Source organism: Trematosphaeria pertusa (assembly GCF_010094035.1).
Source record: "Trematosphaeria pertusa strain CBS 122368 unplaced genomic scaffold BU26scaffold_6, whole genome shotgun sequence".
NCBI classification, from domain to species: domain Eukaryota; kingdom Fungi; phylum Ascomycota; class Dothideomycetes; order Pleosporales; family Trematosphaeriaceae; genus Trematosphaeria; species Trematosphaeria pertusa.
The window spans coordinates 1,023,927-1,044,409 of record NW_022987217.1 but is presented as its reverse complement, the minus strand read 5'-3'; the positions used below and the strand labels follow the sequence as shown (position 1 = coordinate 1,044,409).

The 20,483-nt window shown below is 54.6% G+C and overlaps 11 protein-coding genes across 11 annotated transcripts; 5 read left to right on the top strand and 6 right to left on the bottom strand.

Moving 5' to 3' along the window:
• Nucleotides 1–862: 862 nt before the first annotated feature.
• Nucleotides 863–2,003, top strand: BU26DRAFT_593637 (alpha/beta-hydrolase; the record flags this gene model as incomplete). Its single annotated transcript, XM_033834876.1, has 1 exon — nucleotides 863–2,003. The coding sequence occupies exon 1, from the start codon at nucleotides 1,065–1,067 to the stop codon at nucleotides 2,001–2,003; it is 939 nt and encodes a 312-aa protein (XP_033684943.1). The 5' UTR covers nucleotides 863–1,064.
• A 246-nt stretch (nucleotides 2,004–2,249) lies between these two features.
• BU26DRAFT_292908 (uncharacterized protein) lies at nucleotides 2,250–4,077 on the bottom strand. Its single transcript, XM_033821668.1, has one exon. The coding sequence runs from the start codon at nucleotides 3,770–3,772 to the stop codon at nucleotides 2,396–2,398; it is 1,377 nt and encodes a 458-aa protein (XP_033684942.1). The 5' UTR covers nucleotides 3,773–4,077; the 3' UTR covers nucleotides 2,250–2,395.
• Nucleotides 4,078–5,858, bottom strand: BU26DRAFT_292907 (uncharacterized protein). The gene is made up of 2 exons (XM_033821667.1): nucleotides 5,682–5,858; nucleotides 4,078–5,627 (listed from the first exon to the last, which is right to left on the bottom strand). The coding sequence occupies exon 2, from the start codon at nucleotides 5,559–5,561 to the stop codon at nucleotides 4,383–4,385; it is 1,179 nt and encodes a 392-aa protein (XP_033684941.1). The 5' UTR covers nucleotides 5,562–5,627; nucleotides 5,682–5,858; the 3' UTR covers nucleotides 4,078–4,382.
• A 253-nt stretch (nucleotides 5,859–6,111) lies between these two features.
• BU26DRAFT_604224 (uncharacterized protein) lies at nucleotides 6,112–7,992 on the bottom strand. Its single transcript, XM_033835503.1, has 3 exons — nucleotides 7,392–7,992; nucleotides 7,038–7,323; nucleotides 6,112–6,988 (listed from the first exon to the last, which is right to left on the bottom strand). Exons 1-3 carry the CDS (start codon nucleotides 7,562–7,564, stop codon nucleotides 6,233–6,235), a joined length of 1,215 nt encoding a protein of 404 aa, XP_033684940.1. The 5' UTR covers nucleotides 7,565–7,992; the 3' UTR covers nucleotides 6,112–6,232.
• Nucleotides 7,993–8,063: 71 nt separating this feature from the next.
• On the bottom strand, nucleotides 8,064–9,087 carry BU26DRAFT_292898 (uncharacterized protein). Its single transcript, XM_033821666.1, has one exon. The coding sequence runs from the start codon at nucleotides 8,898–8,900 to the stop codon at nucleotides 8,118–8,120; it is 783 nt and encodes a 260-aa protein (XP_033684939.1). The 5' UTR covers nucleotides 8,901–9,087; the 3' UTR covers nucleotides 8,064–8,117.
• Nucleotides 9,088–9,899: 812 nt separating this feature from the next.
• On the top strand, nucleotides 9,900–12,296 carry BU26DRAFT_563824 (uncharacterized protein; the record flags this gene model as incomplete). The annotated part of the gene is made up of 5 exons (XM_033833213.1): nucleotides 9,900–9,941; nucleotides 10,099–10,289; nucleotides 10,344–10,716; nucleotides 10,796–11,970; nucleotides 12,026–12,296. 5 exons carry the CDS (start codon nucleotides 9,900–9,902, stop codon nucleotides 12,294–12,296), a joined length of 2,052 nt encoding a protein of 683 aa, XP_033684938.1.
• A 788-nt stretch (nucleotides 12,297–13,084) lies between these two features.
• On the bottom strand, nucleotides 13,085–13,479 carry BU26DRAFT_563823 (uncharacterized protein; the record flags this gene model as incomplete). The annotated part of the gene is made up of 3 exons (XM_033833212.1): nucleotides 13,085–13,159; nucleotides 13,215–13,315; nucleotides 13,368–13,479. The coding sequence occupies 3 exons, from the start codon at nucleotides 13,477–13,479 to the stop codon at nucleotides 13,085–13,087; spliced, it is 288 nt and encodes a 95-aa protein (XP_033684937.1).
• Nucleotides 13,480–14,137: 658 nt separating this feature from the next.
• Nucleotides 14,138–17,239, top strand: BU26DRAFT_518434 (uncharacterized protein). The gene is made up of 3 exons (XM_033828813.1): nucleotides 14,138–14,888; nucleotides 14,945–15,841; nucleotides 15,989–17,239. Exons 1-3 carry the CDS (start codon nucleotides 14,477–14,479, stop codon nucleotides 16,786–16,788), a joined length of 2,109 nt encoding a protein of 702 aa, XP_033684936.1. The 5' UTR covers nucleotides 14,138–14,476; the 3' UTR covers nucleotides 16,789–17,239.
• A 16-nt stretch (nucleotides 17,240–17,255) lies between these two features.
• Nucleotides 17,256–18,001, top strand: BU26DRAFT_518433 (uncharacterized protein). The gene has a single exon (XM_033828812.1). It carries the CDS (start codon nucleotides 17,315–17,317, stop codon nucleotides 17,618–17,620), a length of 306 nt encoding a protein of 101 aa, XP_033684935.1. The 5' UTR covers nucleotides 17,256–17,314; the 3' UTR covers nucleotides 17,621–18,001.
• BU26DRAFT_292820 (uncharacterized protein) lies at nucleotides 17,451–18,376 on the top strand. The gene is made up of 2 exons (XM_033821665.1): nucleotides 17,451–17,992; nucleotides 18,073–18,376. The coding sequence occupies exons 1-2, from the start codon at nucleotides 17,636–17,638 to the stop codon at nucleotides 18,199–18,201; spliced, it is 486 nt and encodes a 161-aa protein (XP_033684934.1). The 5' UTR covers nucleotides 17,451–17,635; the 3' UTR covers nucleotides 18,202–18,376.
• Nucleotides 18,377–18,633: 257 nt separating this feature from the next.
• On the bottom strand, nucleotides 18,634–18,861 carry BU26DRAFT_391537 (uncharacterized protein; the record flags this gene model as incomplete). The annotated part of the gene is made up of 1 exon (XM_033822705.1): nucleotides 18,634–18,861. A coding segment is annotated over one exon (228 nt), but the record flags the coding sequence as incomplete, so codon positions are not given.
• Nucleotides 18,862–20,483: the final 1,622 nt, after the last annotated feature.

Genomic DNA, 20,483 nt, shown 5'->3' with positions numbered 1-20,483 from the left:
CTGTGGATAGTCGCTACAGGATGAGTACGGTAGATGTCGGAATGCTGTGAGGTAACCCGACTTTGCAGATGTGGATGGCGTTCCAAGGGTGGCTATATTTGGAAGGCAAAAAAGGGGAGGTTTTTCATCACTTCGCGTGGTTTTCCTTCATCTGCCTCTGTAGGAGGATGATATTGTTCTAGAAAGCTAGGTCAATGATTTCAGTCAGTCAGCTATGTTTGGAATCTAGCTCGGGCGCTAGCTGTAGAGATTTCTCGGAACGATGACGTCATGCATCACCGACCACCCACTCTCCCTCTTCGTCCTCTTTCCTTTCCTCGTCTTCACATCTCTTGCAAACTGCAACGCTCTTTAGCACTCATCGCTTGTTCGACATCTCCATGGCATATTCACGTGGATGAGAGCGCCACTGCGGGCCCTAGTGGCTGACTGACACCTTGCTCTGAATCTAAGTCGGATGTGTTTGGCGAGAACTCACGCTCATTATCAACGCCGGGGGCAATGCACCTGTATGATGGCCTCTAGTGGAGATGGGTAAAGGATGCAAAGAACGAGTGCTGCGCATACTCACGAGCGATAGATTTCCGCGCCTGACGCGGCTGAACATAAAGGAACGATCCGCTCATTCTGTACTTTAATATCGGTTTCTCAGTGGACTAAATACCTTTGTGGGTTATGAACGCGACATTCTCGGAGCATCGGGCGCGATGTAGCCGACACTACATACATATACAATAGTCGGCTAAAAGAGGGGTGCATATGCAGGTACGGTCAAGGATGCGGTCACGCTAAACCTATTTTGGTTCATCCCGCGAGAAAGCTGGGGGACTTTCAGGACCGCGGTATACTAGAGTCGAAAACTCTGGCGAAGAAAACAAGATCCGGGGCCCCGCTTAGCAAAAATAATGGTGATGTTCGCGCAAAGGTTCGTATTGGAATTAGGGGCGCAGACGCTTGCGGCAATGGAGGATGCGTATAAGAACTGAGCTGACCTCTGGCGTACGAGGTTGGAACCGACCTGTATCGTCAACCAGGTTTGACTCTGTGACATCTGGCTACGAAGCATGTCTTTCTCACGTCTCCTCGCCTTCTCCTTGCTAGCCATCACGCCATTCCACTTCCCCCCCGCCCTCGCCCAATCCTCCGTCCAAACAACCGGCTACCTCACCGTCCCCTCCGCATCCCTCTACTACGAAACCTATGGCACAGGTCCCCTCCTCCTCTTCATCTCCGGCGCAAACGGCGACGCCGACATCTGGCGGCCCGTAGCCAAACTCCTCGCCGCCAACTACACCGTCGCCATCTACGACCGCCGCGGCTTCTCGCGCTCCTACCTCTCGCCCACCGCCGTGCAGAACTACACGCTGCGCCTTGAAACCGACGCCACCGACGCAAAACAACTGCTCGACCATCTCTCCCCGGGCACGCCCGCCACAGTCCTCGGAACCTCCTCCGGCGCCCTCGTCGCGATGCAGCTCCTGCTTATGTACCCCGCCGCCCTCAAAACGCTCATCCCCCACGAACCCCCCGCGCTCACCATCCTCCCCGACGTCGCGGCCCTCGTCGCCGGCCAGCGCGACGTCTACGCCGTCTACCGCGCGCTCGGCATCCCCGCCGCGCTGCTGAAATTCCTCACGCTGTACGATCCCAGCGCCTCGTTCAACCCGGGCACGGATAGCGTCTCTGGCTTTTCGATCGATGCGCGCGAGTCGCCGTTTGTGAGTGGGAATCTGCAGTACTGGTTTGAGCGGGAGGTGCTGCAGTATCCGCTCAAGGAGTGGGATTTGGATGCGCTGGGCGCCGGGGGCAGGAAGGAGAAGTTGGTGCTGGCGTGTGGGAGTACGACGAGCGCGGAGGGTGCGCAGTATCGGAGTAATGTGGTTATGGCGGAGAGGTTTGGGTTGAATGTTACGTTGCTGGAGGGGAGTCATGTGGGGTATGCGGGGGATACGATGGTGGGCTGGGCGAGGGATTTGGTGGGTGTGTTGGCGGGGAGGAGGTGATGGAGTGCTGATGGAGGGGAGCGCGTAGCGGTGGGTTGGGAGGGTTTCTGATGTTGTTAATTCTTGCTAATGGGTAGGGCGTGGGAACGATGTATAGTGCTGATCAATAGATATATTCTTCTTCATTCCTTACAAAAACGTAACGTTACTTATCCCCGAAAGCTGACATCGATTTCGTTCCGCATCGCTGTCTTACCGAAGCGGCAAGACGAAGTACGTCTTGTGTTGTTTTGAAGAGAAGTTGGAGGCAAATGCAAACATGAAAAAGATTTTGCCGTATTGAAGAATGCTTCTATTCGTCCGTATGCTTCACGGAGCTATCCAAGGAGACTGCACGAATTGCCTTCGCTCTAGCCTCACCGTTCAAGGTCGTCAGACATGAAAGCCAACGGCTACCACCTCTTGTGTCCCCCCTTCTCCTCCTCACCTGAACCTCGGCCTCCTTCATTATTTCCGCCATCGTCCACCTCCGTACCTTGCCTCAGCGCTCCCTCTCCGTCGTCCCCCTCGTTAGGCCTCCACGAGCTGAGCACCTGCACAATCGCATCCTCGCCGCCGAACTCCTGCGCCAACCTCATCACCTCGTCATCCCGTGAATCCTGTGAGCTAACCGGCACGGCACCGTGATTCTCATTTTCTGTTTCAGCGGCGGCACTTCTCCCCTCTGCAGAATCGCTCAATGGGTCCAGTGAAGCTATCCGCTGGCCAGACCCTGCATCCTCATCCCGATTACTCGCTGTGGTTTCTGCCACGTGAGCTGGCGATGAGGAGGAGGAGGAGTGTGCAGCGACATCTTGAGAATCGCGTCTCACGAACGGGACTGGAGTTTCTGGGAGAGCTCGCCCGTCCGCGTCGCAGTAGAGGTCGAAGTTGTCGAATGGGGGTTCTTGGTCTGCGTATTCTGGATTGGGAGGGTCTCCTGTGTTGTTTGTGGCACTTGTCTGCGCTGGGTCTTCTTCGCGTTCGGCTGAGATGGTAGGAGGGTCAGTCACAGTGTACTCGCTGTCGTCGTCGCTGTGGGAGGGCGAGTCGTCCTCGTCTTCGTGCAGTTCATGACCATCGTCCTGCGCGTGTCCATCCTGCGCTTCAACCCGCTCTTCGCCTTCACTCGCGTCTCCTCCTCCGCAGTCCGGCAAATCCGCCAAAGCCTCCATAGCAGCCAGCCTAACCGCTTCCCCATGCACCTGGATGCCGTTCACCAAGACCTGCAGCCTCCTCTTCAGCTCTCTGCACCTCTTCTCGCAATCGTCGTCGTGCTGTTGCTCCAGCGCTTTCCTCTTCTTCTCCTCTTCTCTCACGCGGTCTTGCAGATACTCGATGTGACCTTCCATAAAGTCGATTTTGCTCTCATTCTCCAGCTCATTTTCGTGGCATGTCTGAAGTTTCTCCGAGCAGCGATTGCGTTTGGCGTGGAGTTCTGCGAGATCGCGTTGGAGATCTGCGACCTGGCGGCGGAGATCCTTGACCTCACGTTGGATATCTGGTGGTGCAGAGGCAGGAGGAGCAGAGGTTGCGAGAGGAGCGCCACACATGACGCAGTTGGATGGCGATCCAGTGTTATTGGGTGGTGTTCGGCCGAGTGGAAGTGCGTTGTTGTTGGCTCTCAGTTCGCCGACTTCGTTCTCGAGATCTGCTACATGGTGTTGAAGGATCTCCTCTTGCTTTCTTGCATCTTTGAGCTCCTCGCCCAATTCGTCGATTCGCCGCAACAGCTGGTCCATTACCTCTACGTCGTCCTCGTGGGTGTTGTTGGGTTGTTCGTCTGCCATGCTTACTGACTTTGAAGAGAATAGATGGAGCGGATGAATGATAGCTTGGAAGATGCAGAGTGGTGTTTATGTAGGCGAGGTGAGACTAGAGTCGTGTTTGTGCAGTCTGAGACAGATGCTAGAACTGACGCAAAGACAAAGGGTGTGTAGCCTCTCAAACTGCGAGACATCTCTCGAATGGAAGGGAAGCGTCTCTGTTTGCTCTATCGGCCGCGCTTTTGAAAACCGCCGCCTTGTGTGGTAGCCTAGCCGGATTCGTTTGCCGGCGATTCAGACAAAGGTTGGTAAAATTTTCTTTGGAAGCCGTGCGAGAGTCTGGATATTCCGAACCCAATTCCGAACTCATGGGCTCGTCTTTTCCGAAACTACGCCCCAGAAATGCCAACGCGTGATGCGCATCCAGGGTCCTTTGGCCAAGGTTGACCCAAGCAATGCATTTTCTACGCACGCAAATGAATCCGGATAATCCCTAAGCACTTCAGCGTCCAGCAAGAGCTCCTTGTTCAAGATAAGGAGCTGCTCGAGGCTGCAAATGGCCACAACGCACCCTCGCATCAATGTTCGAAGCAGCGTAAGCCCCCGGGAGTAGATTGCTCTTTCGTCCAATAGCCTAACCGGCATTTCGCGCATCGCTCTCAACCTTCTTCTTCTTCCTTAGAATCCCGAGCAATTTCAACTCCTCCCAGAACTCGATGAGGAACTGACGCTTCTGTCCAAGGATCTCGAACTCGCGCTTGTGGAAATTAACCTGCGGCCAGAACTTGCCGGAGTGAAGCTCTTTCTGTGCGGTGAAGAGATTGAGGCCACGGAAGAGAACCGGGAGGTACTGGTCGTTGCCACGGGCGGGATCAGAAGTGAGTTGGTAATGCCGAGGGTCGTCAAACTCGCCGGCCGGTATGGCGAACAAATAAAAAAGGCGAGACGTATGGCATTGAACGCGGTCTTCGCTAGGCTCAATCCAGTCGGTGTCTGCAAACGATGAGGGAAGCTCTGGGATTGACGATGTTGTACGAGACGACGACTCGATGATCAGCAACCTCGTTGACTCCATTTCCTCTTCGAGCTGCAAGATCCCGTCCCTGAGTCCCAAGAAGTAGCACTGAAGCCGAGGGTGCTTGATAGGAATGCGGAGTCGGCGATTCAGATATAACAGAATTAATCCAGGAATATCCCTCGCGAAGTTGAGATCACCCCCAATCAGGCGGAAAGATTGAAGGGTCTTCATTAAGCACACGCTCCTCAAAAAGGTGACCATGGAGATGATATTATCTGCATGGTATCCTTGAGTGGGCAGCGTTATCTCCAGGTGTCGCAGCTTTGAAGTGAACGATATTAACGAGATCCCGTTGATCCATCCCTTTAGGAGATTCGCGCGCTGGACGTGGTGCTCGACTCGACGGGCAATTGGACACTCATCAGAGCCATTCATATCGAAACTTTTGGCCATGCTGAGGACTAGGGTCAGAGACGTGAGTTTGGCCAAGTTTCTCAAGCCGATCTCCCAGATCCACTGCGGGTTGTCGCAGGAAGAGGCTTTCGCCACCAGCCGGAAAGTATTGCGACAGTAAAGAAGATCCAGACCGACATCGCGGAGCTGTTTGCATGAGAGCAGAATATTCATACGCGGCTGTTTTCCCAATCCAACGCGGATGCCCATCCTTCGTCTGTCCCATCTACTGAGGACCTTTACTGGGTCTTCGAAACACAGTAGCGGCTCCAAGATCATGGCCTGGAGTTCATTCGGGAGTGAAAGCAACGTGGCTGGCTCTTTGGCCTCGGACGCTGCCATGTCTCTGACCTTGGAGTCGCTTAAGTTACGATGCGACCACTTGTAGGTGATGACAATGTGAAATGCCTATCATACGCCATCAGCATGAGAACGGATCGAGAAGCGGACTTGGTGACTTACTGATCAAGGCCACACGCGTGAGAAACGCGTGTAAGCGACCGACAGCTATACGATGAGAGGCGGGTAGGTAGCTTCTGACGAAGAGAGCGGATAAGGCCGCCTTAAATTAGTAGGCCTTGAAGATAGATTATGGTGAGGGCGGGAGATCAACGGTGCAGATGGGTTTGAGTTTGGGTGGAGCGCTGCGTGACGGAAGCCAGCCCCATCGCAATATTTTGTGTCGGATCACGTAAGCAAGCAATTTCGTAATCAGGTAAAAGAACGCAGTAAAGGGTTTAAAAGTAGACACTCTTATATTTTACACGTGCATTTTTCCTTTTACAAAGCTTCTCCAAGATATTCTATAAAAAGTTACAGGGGGAGAGAAACGTGACCGTTTTGTAAGGTTTCCGCTTAGGTTATCAGGCAGGGAGTATTGCGATAGGTGGCCCTTGTGTACCTACTACTATTCCCAAATCAATTGGGCGCCATCGCTGATGCATAGTCGCAAGCGACAAATACCTGCGCCTCTATGTACACCCTAATATGTAGCTGAAGTGAAGCGCACTTGGTCACTTCGTGGATGAAGCTGAACTCGATCCGCTCGACGGTGGCCTCTCGCCAGCAGCGAAAGCCTTGTCCTTCTCCCCAGGGACCACCCTCTCGCACCAAGAACACCAGCTCCTCAGCTTACCGCCTACTTCGCGCTCCAAATACTGGATCGACCTGTTCCTCTCGTCCACGTAGATCTTTACGGTCTCGCCGACGCGAACCTGCTTCTTGACTTTCATCTTGAAGACTCCGCCGACACCCTCGATCTCTTGGGCGTGATAGCTTGTGCCTCTCCAGCGATCTGTGCCTTCAATGCTGGCTAGTGTCTCGGCGTCACAATCGATCTCATGCTCGACAATCTTGGCTGCCAGACAGCTCGGTCCTCGTCCACATTCTACTCCCTCGTTTCCCTCGCCGGCGCCGGTACCGACGCCACCGAGGTAGTGGCTGTACCGGGTCCGCCATGTCCAGGCCCGGATGTACATCGTGTCCGCAGTCTTCAGTTGTTGGCCGCATGGCTGGCAAAGCCAGACTACAGTATCGCATATACATGGCGTCCTCTCAAAGGCCAGAGCTGTGAAAGCTGGGGGCTTGTCGTCGTCGAACAGGGCTGGACGCGTATTCGGAGAAGCTGGGGGCGACGGCGTTGTGCTCGAAGCCGATCGGGGCCGCTTGGAGGCTGTCAGGAGCTGCAGAGGAGCCTTGGAGCAGGTGCGACAGAGTCGGCGGTGGCGGGCTCGCAGGGACGGCATAGGCGGCGGTTTGATGGTGCAGTTCTGCACGGCGGTCAGCACTTGTTCGAGCCTTCATATTCAAACACCATACCCGGCATACCACAGTGCCGCAGCGCTGGCACTCGGCTACCATGTCCCGCGCACACTTGCCCACCCTTCCGCTCGTCAATTGACGCGAGCCCTGAAAGTTGGTAGCCGCCTCCCTGAGCCGCGAGCCGAGACGCGCCCCCAGGTCCGCATGCTCGAACTCGCAATGCAGCGTGTGCCTGATGAGCTGGTCTCTGTACTGGAGCAGATTCGCGCGGAACTGCCTGCACGTGCGCGAGAGACTGTGCAGCGTGTTCAGGTCGAGCTGGCTGGCAAGCTGGCTCACAATACTGCTCCGTTAACGTGGTTAGCATGTGAAACGGCGCGGAGCCAAGTCCTTGCTGTGGTTCAGGCTCACGGATAACAGCTCAGGGCGGCTGAAAATCCATTGATGTTGGGATTGGGCCGGCTGTCCGCCTCCTGCTCGCTCGTCAAGTCTACGGCGGCGAGAGAGTGGTGCAGCGGCTTTCCCGACGCGTGCGGGCTATGCGCGGGCGGCGCGTCGTCGTCCAGGTCAACTATGACCACCATCGCGGGGAGCTGCAGCACCAGTGCGCAGCATTGAAGCCAAAAGAGATGTAGAAGTCAAGAAGAGTGTTGTTGAAGAGTGATGGAGGCGTAACAGCGACGATGACGATGCCGGGTGGCCGTGGCTTTGTTCGTGGCGGGGCCGTCTTGGCGTAGGATTCAGATTCCGAGCGTCATGCCGAACTGGCCTTTCCATTGTCACCTCCCTGCGACTAAATACCTACCCTCATGATCGGTACTCGCCATCGGAGGGGTCTCGTGTGCATATAGTTCCCGGCAATGGACCAGAAGTCTCTTCGTCGCGGCTCCATCGCCGGAGCATTCACACTGTTGGTCTTGGCATTTCCGCCTCGCTCCAGCTCCTATCTAGATCGTCGCTGGGCGGCTGCATCTGGGAGCCGCATGATATCTTGAGTCATGAGCCGGTAGGAACGAACGATGGAACCCGGAGGGAGAAACGCAGATGTCGAGATCAGGAGCATCAGCGTCAGGAGACTCCTATTTATACAAAAGCTGAAGCCTAAGCTAGCTACATCCAGCACCCCACACGTGACAATTAGTCACCAATACCTGCCCACCGACTTATGCCGAGGACGGACAATTTTTTGCTTAGACCGTCTCCATAGCGCTCTCCGGGGTTCGAAGGATCCCCCCTCCTCCCCGGACGTCCATACCAAGGCCCGCTCGTACTCAACACCACGGTTCCATCCGCTGGTGGACGCTCCACACTTCTCAGCATGGCTCCCTTCGGGTTCACCCTTCCCCACCAAATGACATCGCCTTCCAACACAGACCTCAATTTCCCATGTCGCTTGACTCCCTTCCACACCTCGTGGTACTTCAGTATCTGCCTCACAGTACTTTCATGATACACCTGCCTCAACAAGCCTTCATCCTCCCTATGCCATCCAGCGCTTACGCGCGAATCGACAACCAGCCTGTCGAAGAAGGCATGTTGGGCTTCTTCCCAGGAGAGAGGCTGACCACGGGTGGAAAGAAAAGTGATGCCATTTGCGGCTTCAGCGTGGTGGATGCGTGTGAATGCATCGCCATGCGCTTGAGGGAGTGCGCATCGGCAGATCGTGTGTGGGCCGCTCAGGACAGTGTCGGGGGAATAACCTGTGATGTGAGGGCGAGAGTAATGGCGTTTCGGATCCACGGGGCCTAGAGGGATGGCAGCATCAGAGGCCTGGCTACTCCTCCAAGAGAGTCTGCGGAGACCGTACGAACTTCCGCTGGGCCGATCTTGGTTCGAGCTGCTCGCGCGGTGAGCGATTGCCGTGGTTGAGGAGGATTGAAGATCTCGTGGCTTCTTCTTTCCCCGTTTCCAGAACTTCATGGCTGCTTAGCGTAATGGGTTGGGCTCGGAGGCGTGCTTGGTGAGGAGGGAATTTGTTGAAGTAGCAGTATTGTTCTGGACGTGCGTGGAGACTAAAAGTCTCCAATTATAGGTATCTAGTGCGTGGGGTCCATGTTCCACGTGAGGCCCTCACCGCTCCGAAGCAAACGACACTCCGAAAGCCGGACCACGGCCTTCCTAATACCGCCATATCATAGTAAGAAGGGAGCGTGGCCGGCCCGAATCTGCGAAAAAAGCCCGCATCGAAGAGTGGCCGCGCTTTCCACAGGTTGGATGTCCAGACCGCAGCGCGAAAGTCTCAATGGCGTTCACTTCACCACGTCTACCTGCCTTTTTCTATCGAACAAACGAGCTAATGCAAACATGTCCAGGAGAGGCCATAGAAGAAATCGGAGGGAGACAGACTCCGCCGCGCGCTCTGGTAGTAGGTAGAATCGACATCGACAGTGCATGCGGTCGAGGTAAGAGTCACACCGAGAAGGGAAGAACATCCCCCGTATGTAGGGACTCGGACGCAAGATGTGGATTTCTTAGAGGTGGAAGCCTCACCGGTGGGAAAGGTTACCTTGTCGGAGTGGAATGCGTAGATCACGCAGGTATGGCATCGTTCTACGGCGAGGTATTTGTTGTAGTAGGAGAGTGCAAGGGAGGGTGGGGCCTCTGTGTCGTGTTTAAAGGGGTATAAGGTTTGGCATGGGAGGGTAGATCTGAGGGGCGTAACGGTTGTGTGATGGGGTCGTCGTAGGCATCTACCTACCCAGGTAGGCACCGTATTCATAAAGGGGAGCACAAGGTAGCACGTGACTCAAAATGTCAGCACCTGGGTAGTCAACTTCCTTCGCGCTGAGTATTGTCAAAACCAGATAGATATATTGCTATAAGTGAGAGTGGGTGTGAGCGGGTTTCTTGCAACACAAGTCGCGACCTGCCGCGCGCGTCCACCACTCCTTCTCACATCCACTTCCCCCAGAGATCGCCATGCTGCCGGCACATCTGACCGGTAGCTACCAGCGCTACAAGGTGAACACGACTATTTTCACGACCTGGCTGACACATACTGCGAGGGCGTGCGGCTACAGCCTTCCCCGTCGCACGCAAACAAACAAAACAGCCCGCCAGCGCCGGAGCAGAAAGTGATGCGCCATATGTCATCCCAGTCTCGGAGCTACCGTGACAGGCCGAGAAGATCGCGAAGTCGGGTCATGCCGGATTGCAGCTTCCTCGCAGCATCGAGCAGATCGCCGAGCATGCTATTGAGGGGAGGAAGTCCTTCACCAACCTGCTGAAGGAGTTGCGCGATGATGAATCTGGCCACACGACACATGAGCACTTCGCTAAGGCTCTAAAACACGCCTTGGACATCCTGAAGTAAGCGTGAGTTCACCCGCTCCACACCAGATTATCGCCTCTCATTTCGACAAGGAAACAACACGTCTCGCCAAAGGAGGTCGAGTCCGAGCAGCCCAGTGTCGCTACACTCAATAACATGTTCAATCACCTCGACTTGGAAGAGATTGAGTCTGATGCCGAAGACCTCAGCGCCGGCGTCCGTGCTCAACCTCACACTACGACCGCCCAAAGCCCGCCTCAGGAGCGCTATGAGGTGCAAGACGACGGAGGAGATCAAAGCGATGCCACTCTTCGCATCCTCGGCTTCTTCCAGGACCTGCACAGAATCGAGGAGTTTGTCTGTAATACATGGCGCGACTACCGTGCCGGCAAATGTAGCCTTTGCACCGCCGCCTTGATCACGAATGCCGCGTTATGTCTTGTGGAAGAGATGGAAGAGAACCTGGTCACCGCACTTGGGCTTGAAAAGGATTTCTCGCACCATTACCTATTGAAATCCCTGCTTTCTGGGTCCCCATGTCCAGGACAGGGTCACGGCAGTCAAAGATACCCACAGGACGCTTCTTAGCACCGAGTCCCATGTCTCAAGGTTGCTTTATATTGGCGCTTACTGGTTCAATGTCCACCTGAGCGGGTGCATACAAAAGATATCGGATCCAGGAGTCTTTTTCTACCCCTCGCCGCGAGTGGCGAGAGCTCTCGAGCCACATGCAGATGAATTCCTTGAGAAAGAACAGCTGATCATGAGGCTATTCAATGCTAGTCTCAGCATTCACGGCTTCCTTATGAGTATGGTCTTGCGATTGCCGGTAAATCAACGGGTACTCCACACGGACCAGTTCTCACAGGTCGTTGCTAACCTTCAACATTTGGCCGGAAGCATTCAGGTGGCATTCGCTTTCACAGTCATGGCCAAAGTTCATGGCATTCTTGAGGGCGTCGAATCCAGGCCGAGAAAGGAACTGTTCGCCGCCATTGACCCAGTCATGGAGAGCGTTCAATATACGGACGCTTCGATGCCACGTGGGGGAGGGCCGTATTGGACCACCAAAGATAGCCACAGTCTTGCGCTGATCAAGCAGTTTTCCTTCATTCAAGGAAGCCAGATTGACAGCATATATCGTGAGGGGGCGGCATTCATGGAGCAGCGTGACAACGTCAAGGGCATTCCTTGTCCTAAAGGGCTTGATCAACATCAGCACGTGGTCCTGGATCTTAATCCCTTGTTCTGCGGAACCGTACTTCTCAATTTCACCCTGGCAGTTGAGAACGCCGGTGTTTTGGTGGCCAACCACCACCTCTCGGTCGTCTTCATGGCTCAGCTTTATAACGCACTCCAGCAGAAGCAGCTGCTCAACGGGGAATGGCAGGATATCGAAGATGTTATACGCTCCCATCTCGACTCTATCTTTTTCGGATCGCGGCCAACAACAGCGAAGCAAATCCATATGAGATTCGCTCTTCGGAAGGGACTTTCGATGGTAGACTACAGCAATGAACCTCGTGGCGAGAGGTTTGGCAAGGTTGCAGTTGGCGTCAACGCCAACTCCAGCAACAGTAAACGGTCATCGGCCTGCCTCGAAGTCTCTAAAGCGTCGCGCATCTTGAATTCGATGTTGGATGGAGAAGAGACGACAATCCGCGCACTTTTTGCTCTTAACGAACAGATGGAGAAGGATTGCACGATAAAAGGGAAAAGGTAAGTGGTGAACAAAGGCCCAATGCACCTAGTCGGTGTCTAACCTAAACACCAGGCCCTCGGCTCCCAAGACTACTTTCAGCGCAATATCATTTCTCACCCGCCTCCGCGACTGGTTTCCGGCCCACGAAGCCGCCATGCACATTCCGTACATCACTCTCACCAAGCAATGCAACGCACTCCTGCAACATATCCTTGATTCCAAACGCATTACTCTGCCTCCTTCTGCGAATGATCCGGCAAATTATGTTCGTCACTGGGGCTCGGGCTCCAACACCGATCCGCCGAGTTCTCGGAACCTCATGTTCGTCCATCTCATGCAGTAGATTTATGGGAGGACAAGGAGAGAGAGTTGGCGGGGCCGGAGATGAAGAAAAGGGGCCAGGAGATACTGAATGCCAGCGATCTAGAAAAAGCGGGCGCCCTGGCCCGCAAGTGGCTCGCCAAGGAAGGCTTATTGAAAAAGAACTAAGAGTCTGGAACCAACGCAAGGGACGAACGAGAAGAGCTGCTATAGGGAGCTTGGAAGAGTATCCTTGGTGCACTTGAAGAGGTTTAATTTTCCCATTACAATAGGGTCTAGTCGGAACTTCGGCGTTCTTGGAAGGTTTGCAGTTCTCTAGGAACTCCATATTTAGAGCCCATCCGGCCGGCGAGCCTTAGTGAAGTTGGAGTTCAGAATGGGCCGGCCTTGGGATACGGCGCTGGCAGCGTTCCTTTTCATCCACGAAATTCACGCGCGCCCTCGTGAAGCCGCTCGCAAGTTTACGTTGACTATGAAAGCGCCTATACTAACCAAAGGACAAGCCCATCTCAGTACTGCATCCTCTAGAGACAATCCCGGAGATAGAGAGAATGACGAGGAAGAGGAATGCTAATGGTTTAAGTGCGTGGAAGAGACGTGGGAAGTATGAGCCGAGAGGATTTATGCCATTCCAAACGAAGGTATGGCCCACTGATCTACTCAGCTCGTCCGTGTTGAATCGCGAGCTAACTAAAATCCAAGGATTAACGAGAACACCGAATCCGCTTCCAAGCGTAATCGATATTCCTGCACTATTTGAAATAGTTTATACTGCCAAAGAGCTGCCGTACGATCGCCCAAAGACTATCGCTACCCGTACCATCCGGCGCTAGTACTGAGCCGGAGCGAACTGCTTTCGAACGCGCCGAGCGCCTCCATGATTCTCTGGCGAGAATTAGCTAAAAAATGCAGACCGTACCCTCCATGTGAACAAACTTACCTTGGCAATGGGTCCTCTACTCATCATGTTCATCATCGCAGTGGAACACAACTCCGCGCCCGCTCGGGCAAATGACGACGGGATCGTGGACGTGGCATTGGCTAGGAACGTACGTGCAGCAGTACTCGCATTCATCCACGTCCCAGACGGTACATCCGGAGGGGATGACGCAGTCTCGTTTCTCCAGTCCCGAGACGGGAGACATGCCGGGAAGGGCGGTGATGGTGGCGACGAGCCCGGCGAAGACGGAAAGAAAAGCCTTCATGTTGGAACAGTGGTTTGCAGAATGAGTCCGAAGTCGAAAATAGTTGCTTTGGAGAGGGGAGATGCGCTCGCTGCTGAGGAGGGTAACACAGCTGCGAAAGGCATCTTTATATATCTTTTTACGCCGGTATCGCTCCCAATGCGCCGACAAACTCAAACTTCTTCGTTGGATCCGAATTGTGCCCCATAATCCATCTTCCTCGTATCCGTCCTCGTAGCGAGCGGAAAGCGTTGACAGCACTCCTTCCTCTCCGGGGCTTCCACGGCGTGGGCAGTTCCATGGCCACCGGTGCTCACCTAGTATACGGGATCTCGGCGGAACCGTGATGGACACGCTTCGTGTTTCCTTCGAGCTGCTTGGTTGTCTTCGATGCTCACCGTATGCCTAGAATTCTGACAACGGGCACAACCCGCGCCGGACGGAACCTGAGTACAATTGTACAAAGTCTTGGCCAATTCTGGGTAGACGGTCCAACCTATCAGCGACGGTGCCTGTAAAGCGCGCGTGGTGCTCCCCCGCCCTCACAAGCCGCTTTCCTTGGCCCTCCGCCCGCCGCGGGTGCACTTGGTACCCTGATGTCCAGCGACAAGAACTTCTGGACCGTAACCGAACCACCTCTGTACAGTAGCACCGGTGCTTTAGCTAAGCCTGTGCTTGAATTTACTGGGCAGAATCGCCTGGTATAGTATCTCAGTCTTGTCATTGTCTTGTCACAGTCTTGTCGCAGGATCAATGGCAGCGCCGTGTACCATTTTCCAAAACAATCTTGATTTGGGCGTGGGTAGTTTGCGACTTTTGGACAGACGCATAACTAAAACGCGACATTTTGCGGGAAAGTCAGCCTCGAGCGCAACGCCACAATATTGCATCACTTCATGTTGGCAAACATCGCGGGTTTCCTCATTCGGCTTCTGGGAACGACAGGTGCTCTCCTGCAGGATAAGTACATCTAGTCAGCTTGGTACTGCATCAGTAGCATCCATTCGTGGTTCCCACAATGTTTTCCTTGAGATTCGTTGTTGCTGCCTTTGGGGCAGTCCCTTTCTCCCGGGTCTTCGGCGCAGCCCTTCCGCAGGGTATCACCGCGGCACCAATCTGCACTTCTACCTCAGCGTACTATGGCATCGCAACTACGGTTACCGACTATGACGCCTTCCTCAGCTCTCTCGACGCTGTCTACAGCACCGGGACCAGGCCCTTCACTGACACGGAAATCCCCGTCCATACATCGGTCTTCGACTTCCCCGGCTTAGGCACAATCACCGCATATGGCTTCTACGATGCCAGCGCTCTTCGTGCGGCCGGCTTCAGCATCACGTCTGGAGTGACCACAATCACGGGCCCTTGTCCGACTGCGACGCTGCCGCCGTCACCGACAGGCTCGTTGTGCTCGCCGCATGGAGATCATTGTAAGTTATCTGCGACATGATGGCTTCTCGCTCGGCGGGTTTGCTGATGCATCTAGGGCATTGCGAGCCTCTCCCAACGACGACAGGCGATGAAGCTACCGACACGACGACCCTAACTACGACGTCTCCTGGACAATGCACGCCCCACGACGACCATTGGCATTGCCCGCCTGGCGTTTCTGAGCCAACAACCCCGCCTCCTTCCCACAATACACCTACTTCTACTACTTCATTGCGTCCAACCGGCACGTGTGAGCCTCATGATGATCATTGGCACTGTCCACCGGGCGTCGATGAGCCGACTACCCCTCCTCCGGGCGGCTCACCAAGCTCTTCGACAACACCACCCCCGCCAACGGGAACGTGTGAGCCTCACGACGATCACTGGCATTGTCCGCCTGGTGTCGAAGAGCCAACAACGGCCCCGCCATCGCATAATACGCCCTCTTCAACAACAGCATCCCCGACAACGGGAACATGTGAGCCTCACGACGATCACTGGCACTGTCCACCCGGAGTCGAAGATCCAACGACGCCTCCACCCTCGCACAACACGCCATCCTCAACGGCGCCTCCCCCATCAGGTACATGCGAACCGCATGGAGATCATTGGCATTGCCCGCCTGGCGTCGAGGAGCCCACAACTCCGCCGCCGGATGGGAACACTCCCCCTTCAACGGCTCCCCCACCCAATCCATCGCAGACTTGCGAGCCACATGGCGATCATTGGCATTGCCCGCCGGGTGTAGAAGAGCCTACCACTCCACCGTCGGAAAACCCACCTGCTACTATCGCTTCGTCCGCGGGAGAGTGTACTCCCCATGGAGATCATTGGCATTGCCCACCCGGTGTGGAAGAGCCAACTACACCGCCACCAGGAGGTTCGGAGCCCACGAGCGTCCCACCGTCGGGCGAGTGTGTTCCTCACGGCGATCATTGGCACTGCCCTGAAGGTAAGCAAGTCGCTGCACGCATACCAGCACATCTTGGCCTTGATCCTACAATGTCACGCTCAAAACGTATATCAGATACGAATACTTAGTGCATGCCCAGATGTCCTCTCTTTGAACGTAAGATGTTTGCTAACTTCACGTTCGCAGGTGTTCCAGAGCCTACTACGCCGCCACCCGGCAATACGCCTGAACCAACTGGTGCGCCATCAGAAGAATGCATTCCCCACGGAGATCACTGGCACTGCCCAGAAGGCGTCGCGGAACCGACTACCCCGCCGCCTAGCAGTCCCGAGCCAACAATCCCTTCATCAGGCGAATGTACTCCACATGGAGACCATTGGCATTGTCCAGTAGGGGTACCAGAGCCAACTACGCCACCACCGGATGGCCCTGAGCCCACAGGTTCTCCAGGCGAATGTGTTGCCCATGATGACCATTGGCACTGTCCGGAGGGCGTGGCGGAGCCTACAACACCCCCACCGGGGGCAGACAGTCCAACGTCTACTGCAGGCGAATTGGATGAGTGCGTTGCCCACGGCGACCACTGGCATTGCCCCGAGGACGTGGCCGAACCCACCACTCCGCCTCCACAGAGCGCAGAAGCTACACCAACAGCAAGCCCTAATGGCGAGTGCGTCCCGCACGGCGACCATTGGCATTGTCCGGAAGGCGTCGCCGAACCCACTACACCACCGCCAGTGGCCGCTAGCGCGACAAGTCCCACAACGGTGGCCTTAGGAGAATGCGAACCTCATGGGGATCATTGGCACTGCCCTGAAGGCGTTGCCGAACCCACCACACCACCTCCTGGAAATTCGCCAACTGCAACAGCATCCGCGTCCGTTGTGCTTTTCGAAGGGAGTGCTTCAGACTTTGGTGCTTCACTTGGTTGGGGAAGCTATGCGTCTGCGCTGCTTGGGCTTGTGGTTGTTGCTGGTATGCTGTAGATGCACTCTTTTGAAGAGCCATCTGAATGTAGAAAATTTCGGGCGAGGTAGTGCTGGATTTAGGTAATGCTTATACGATGGAATCGGGTCTTAATGAGATCATTTGCTCTGGAAACCTTCTACTGCTTTAAGGGACTGCGACGTACTTCTGATACTGACCATAAGCAAGATCACGCTAGTGTTTTTAGGCGACTCAGATGAACGAAGACCGCAACGCATCTCCTTTGCTAGCTTGTATCCCGTCTGGCAGAAAGCGAGATGGGGACTCAGAGAAAGCGCTATGCATCGAGCGAGGAGAGATGCTTCTCGTATTGAAAGCGAGATCCTCCAAGCACCGGCCATCAAGGTGCTCAAGTGTCCTCCCGACCTTTAGCTCGCAACCTGCTCCCCAATCTAACTCCTGTTCACGTGACTATTCAACGTCTATATATAGCCTCTGCCTCTATAGCTTCCTACAATCAACGCATCTCTCCTAACTACTCCCACCCTTCCCCTTCCCCAGCATCCCACCGCCGCAAGCCCAAAAATGACCAACCCAGCCCCGCCCAAAACCGCCCTCGAAGCCTTCAACGCAAAAGCAGAATCCTACGAAGCGTCCACTGGAGGCTGCACCCGCGAGCTAGCGCGCCATCTGCTGGAAATAAGTCCGCCCTTCACCGCCTCCTCCGTCGTGCTAGACAACGCATGCGGGACCGGCATCGTCGCGCAGGAAATTCTCCTCCACGCATCCAGCGCTTCGCAAACACCACCCCTTATCCACGCCGTCGACGGCGCGCCGCGAATGATTGAAGTCGGGAAGCAGAATCTGAACGGCCTGGCGGGCGCGGAATGAGTAACCTGGGCTGTAATGCCGGGCGAGAAGCTGGACTTCCCGGACGCGTGTTTCACGCACAGCATTACGAATCTGGGGCTCTTGTTCTTCGGGGATGCGGGCGCGGGGGCGCGGGAGATTTGGCGGACGCTGCGACCGGGCGGGACGGCGTTGGTGACGTGCTGGAAGTGTCTGGGGTATGACGCTGTTATTTGGGAGGCACAGAGGGCTGTCAGGCCCGATGCGCAGGTGTTCAGGGTTCCGATTCCAAAGCGCTGGTTCGAGGCGGGGTGGCTTGAGGAGACGCTGAGGGAGGGCGGGTTTGTGGATGTAGAGGTTAGCGAGAAGGTGGTGTATTATGCGGCGGGAAGTGTGGAGGGTCTAATGGAGAGTGTGTGGGCGTTGGTGGGGGGTATGGAGGGGGAGAGGTTGAGGGTGGAGTTGGGGAGGGTGGTTAGGGAGAGGGCGGAGAGGATGAAGAGACCGGCAAGAGGTGGGAATGGGGGAGAGGTGGAGGAGTGTGTGGGGATAAGGATGGTGGCGCTTGTTGGTGTGGCGAAGAAGTGAAAGGTGGGGTTGAAGTAGTTGGAACTGCCGGATGAGACGCCCAATCGCTTAATATGCTGGCTGTTTGCCCCAGTCATAGTTTCGAAGGGTGCACAACGCACGGTACTTTAAACGATACCTTATATGATTTCTAGCTAGATACGCTCAGCATATCTAAGAGACACATCTTGTACACGTGTTCACTGTTGAAATCCACCCCAACCATTCCTGCCAGACCTCCCACCTCCCTGAGTACCGTTCCATCCGTGATCAGTCCTTCCTGCGGCCCCCCTGTAGACAGTAGGCTGCGCAACACCGGCATCTCCGATCCTTCCTCCCGCCAGGCTCTCCCCTTCGCCTTGCCAGAGAGCTTCTGGACTCAACCGGATATAACCCCCTCTTTGGATGATGAAGTCATGCCTCTCATTACATCTCCGCATCTTGTCAGCGAAACGCGGATGGAAAACCCTGTCCAACTCTGAATTGAACTCCGCGCGACTGAGGCTTTCTCTTCCCACAAGTTCCAAAATCTGGTCCGCGCCCGCCTCCCATGAAATTAGCCTTCCATATATATCGGGGAACCATTTTGAACTGCAGAATGCCTGGCCGTGGTTGGCTGGGTTCCGGCATCTACAGACGGTGAACTCGATGCGTCCGCGCTCTCTATTAGACCGGACGTTGCAGTAATGAGCGTGACCGGGACGAGCTATTGTTGATCCCCCTCCAGTCGGGGCACCACTTGCTGTGTGTCTTTCGACTACTGTGTTCCTTTCGACTGCTGTGTTTCTTTCGATTAGTCCACTTCTACTGCCAGCAAATCTGGAGCCTCGCGTGCGAGTGGTATCGCCACCCTCTCGCCCGTTAGTGGCTCTAGATCCGTTGCCTGCGGTTGACCTTGTACTAGCTGCGGGTCTCGATGGAGCAGCATTTGATCTGGAGTTCGGCCCTTGGGATTGTTCTCTTTGTTGTTGCCGCCTTGCTATCTGCATGTGGCTTGGTCGACCGCTACCGGTGTGACCTCTTTGTCCACAAGCTTCCTCCCTTCCAAACCTGCTGGACATTATGGTAAAGTTGACTTTTTGCGTTGTAATGTTGTTGCTTGGGGGTTTGTTACGGCGGTTGTTAAGGATTATAGGAAGATGATGCGTTAATGAGAGTTTGGGGGATGAGGAGCAAGAAGGCTGGCATTTTATAGTCAGTTCTTTGTGTTCTCCACAGATGTGAAGATCCGAGAAATGCGCAGAATTGAAGCCATGAAGAAAAGTTCGGGTTACGTATTCCGATTGCATTGACTTCCAGTCTTCATGCTACAGAGGACACTAACGCCGTCAATTGCAACTCTTCAATCGCCGCGTTAGTCATGCCACTCAAAATCCCATACAAATGCACGTATATATATCATTCACTTCTGATACTTTGAATATCTATGCATCACTTACTCACATTCAGTCACATCTAGAACATTTTGTGCTCCAAAAGACTGGATCGGGAACCTCCTTTGCGCTGCGGGAGATTTCCAGGCCCCTTAACGACCCCCTCGGTAGTCTCTCGATGGAGAATTATACATAGTAGTCTCTACACCACTCTGTATTCCCAGCCTTCTACTAGATTGGTTACCCTCTTTAAGTCATGTTACTAAAGGATTTAGTCTAAGTTCTCGGCCACGTTTAATAGCCCGATCATATTTTGCTTCACGCGCTTGCAACGAAATGGGCATATCTTAGATCAAGGATATGTCCAACTGGAGAAACCTTGGAACTCCTGCCGTGTAATGGATTCTCTCCCGGCCAGCTCCAGCGCGTGATTAAGCAGCACCTCGGAAGTGATGCAATTACCCGAGAGATCTAGGATTTCTGGCGTTGTATGGGGTTCCCACGCTTCGCCGTGACTCTCTGGATGGACGTACTTGCATAGGCGCTATTCAACACGACCAAGCTGCTTCTTCTTTCGCAAGCCATACATGTGAGAGTGTCCTGGACGGGTAGCGGTGGTAGTACTTCCCATGGTTGTGCTTGTTCCGGTTGGGCCCCGGCGATCACCTTCAAATCTAAAGCGATGTTCAAAATGTGAGCTTTCCACTATGGACTTGCGACTACTGAGTGGCGCATTGGGAGCTGGTAGACCCTGATTTTCCTCCTGCCTGAGTCGGTTGATGGATCGATGATGTGCCGGTAATGGCAGTTGGGCTTGACACTATTTGCTGCGGATTGATGGGAAAGACTACATGGACCAATACCATGAAGGTTGTAGTGCGAGATAAGTATTGGTAGCGGCGCTGACTGAACATGTTAGCTGAATGATCTGCCCATGATGACGTTTGTGTCGTGATTAAACCCAT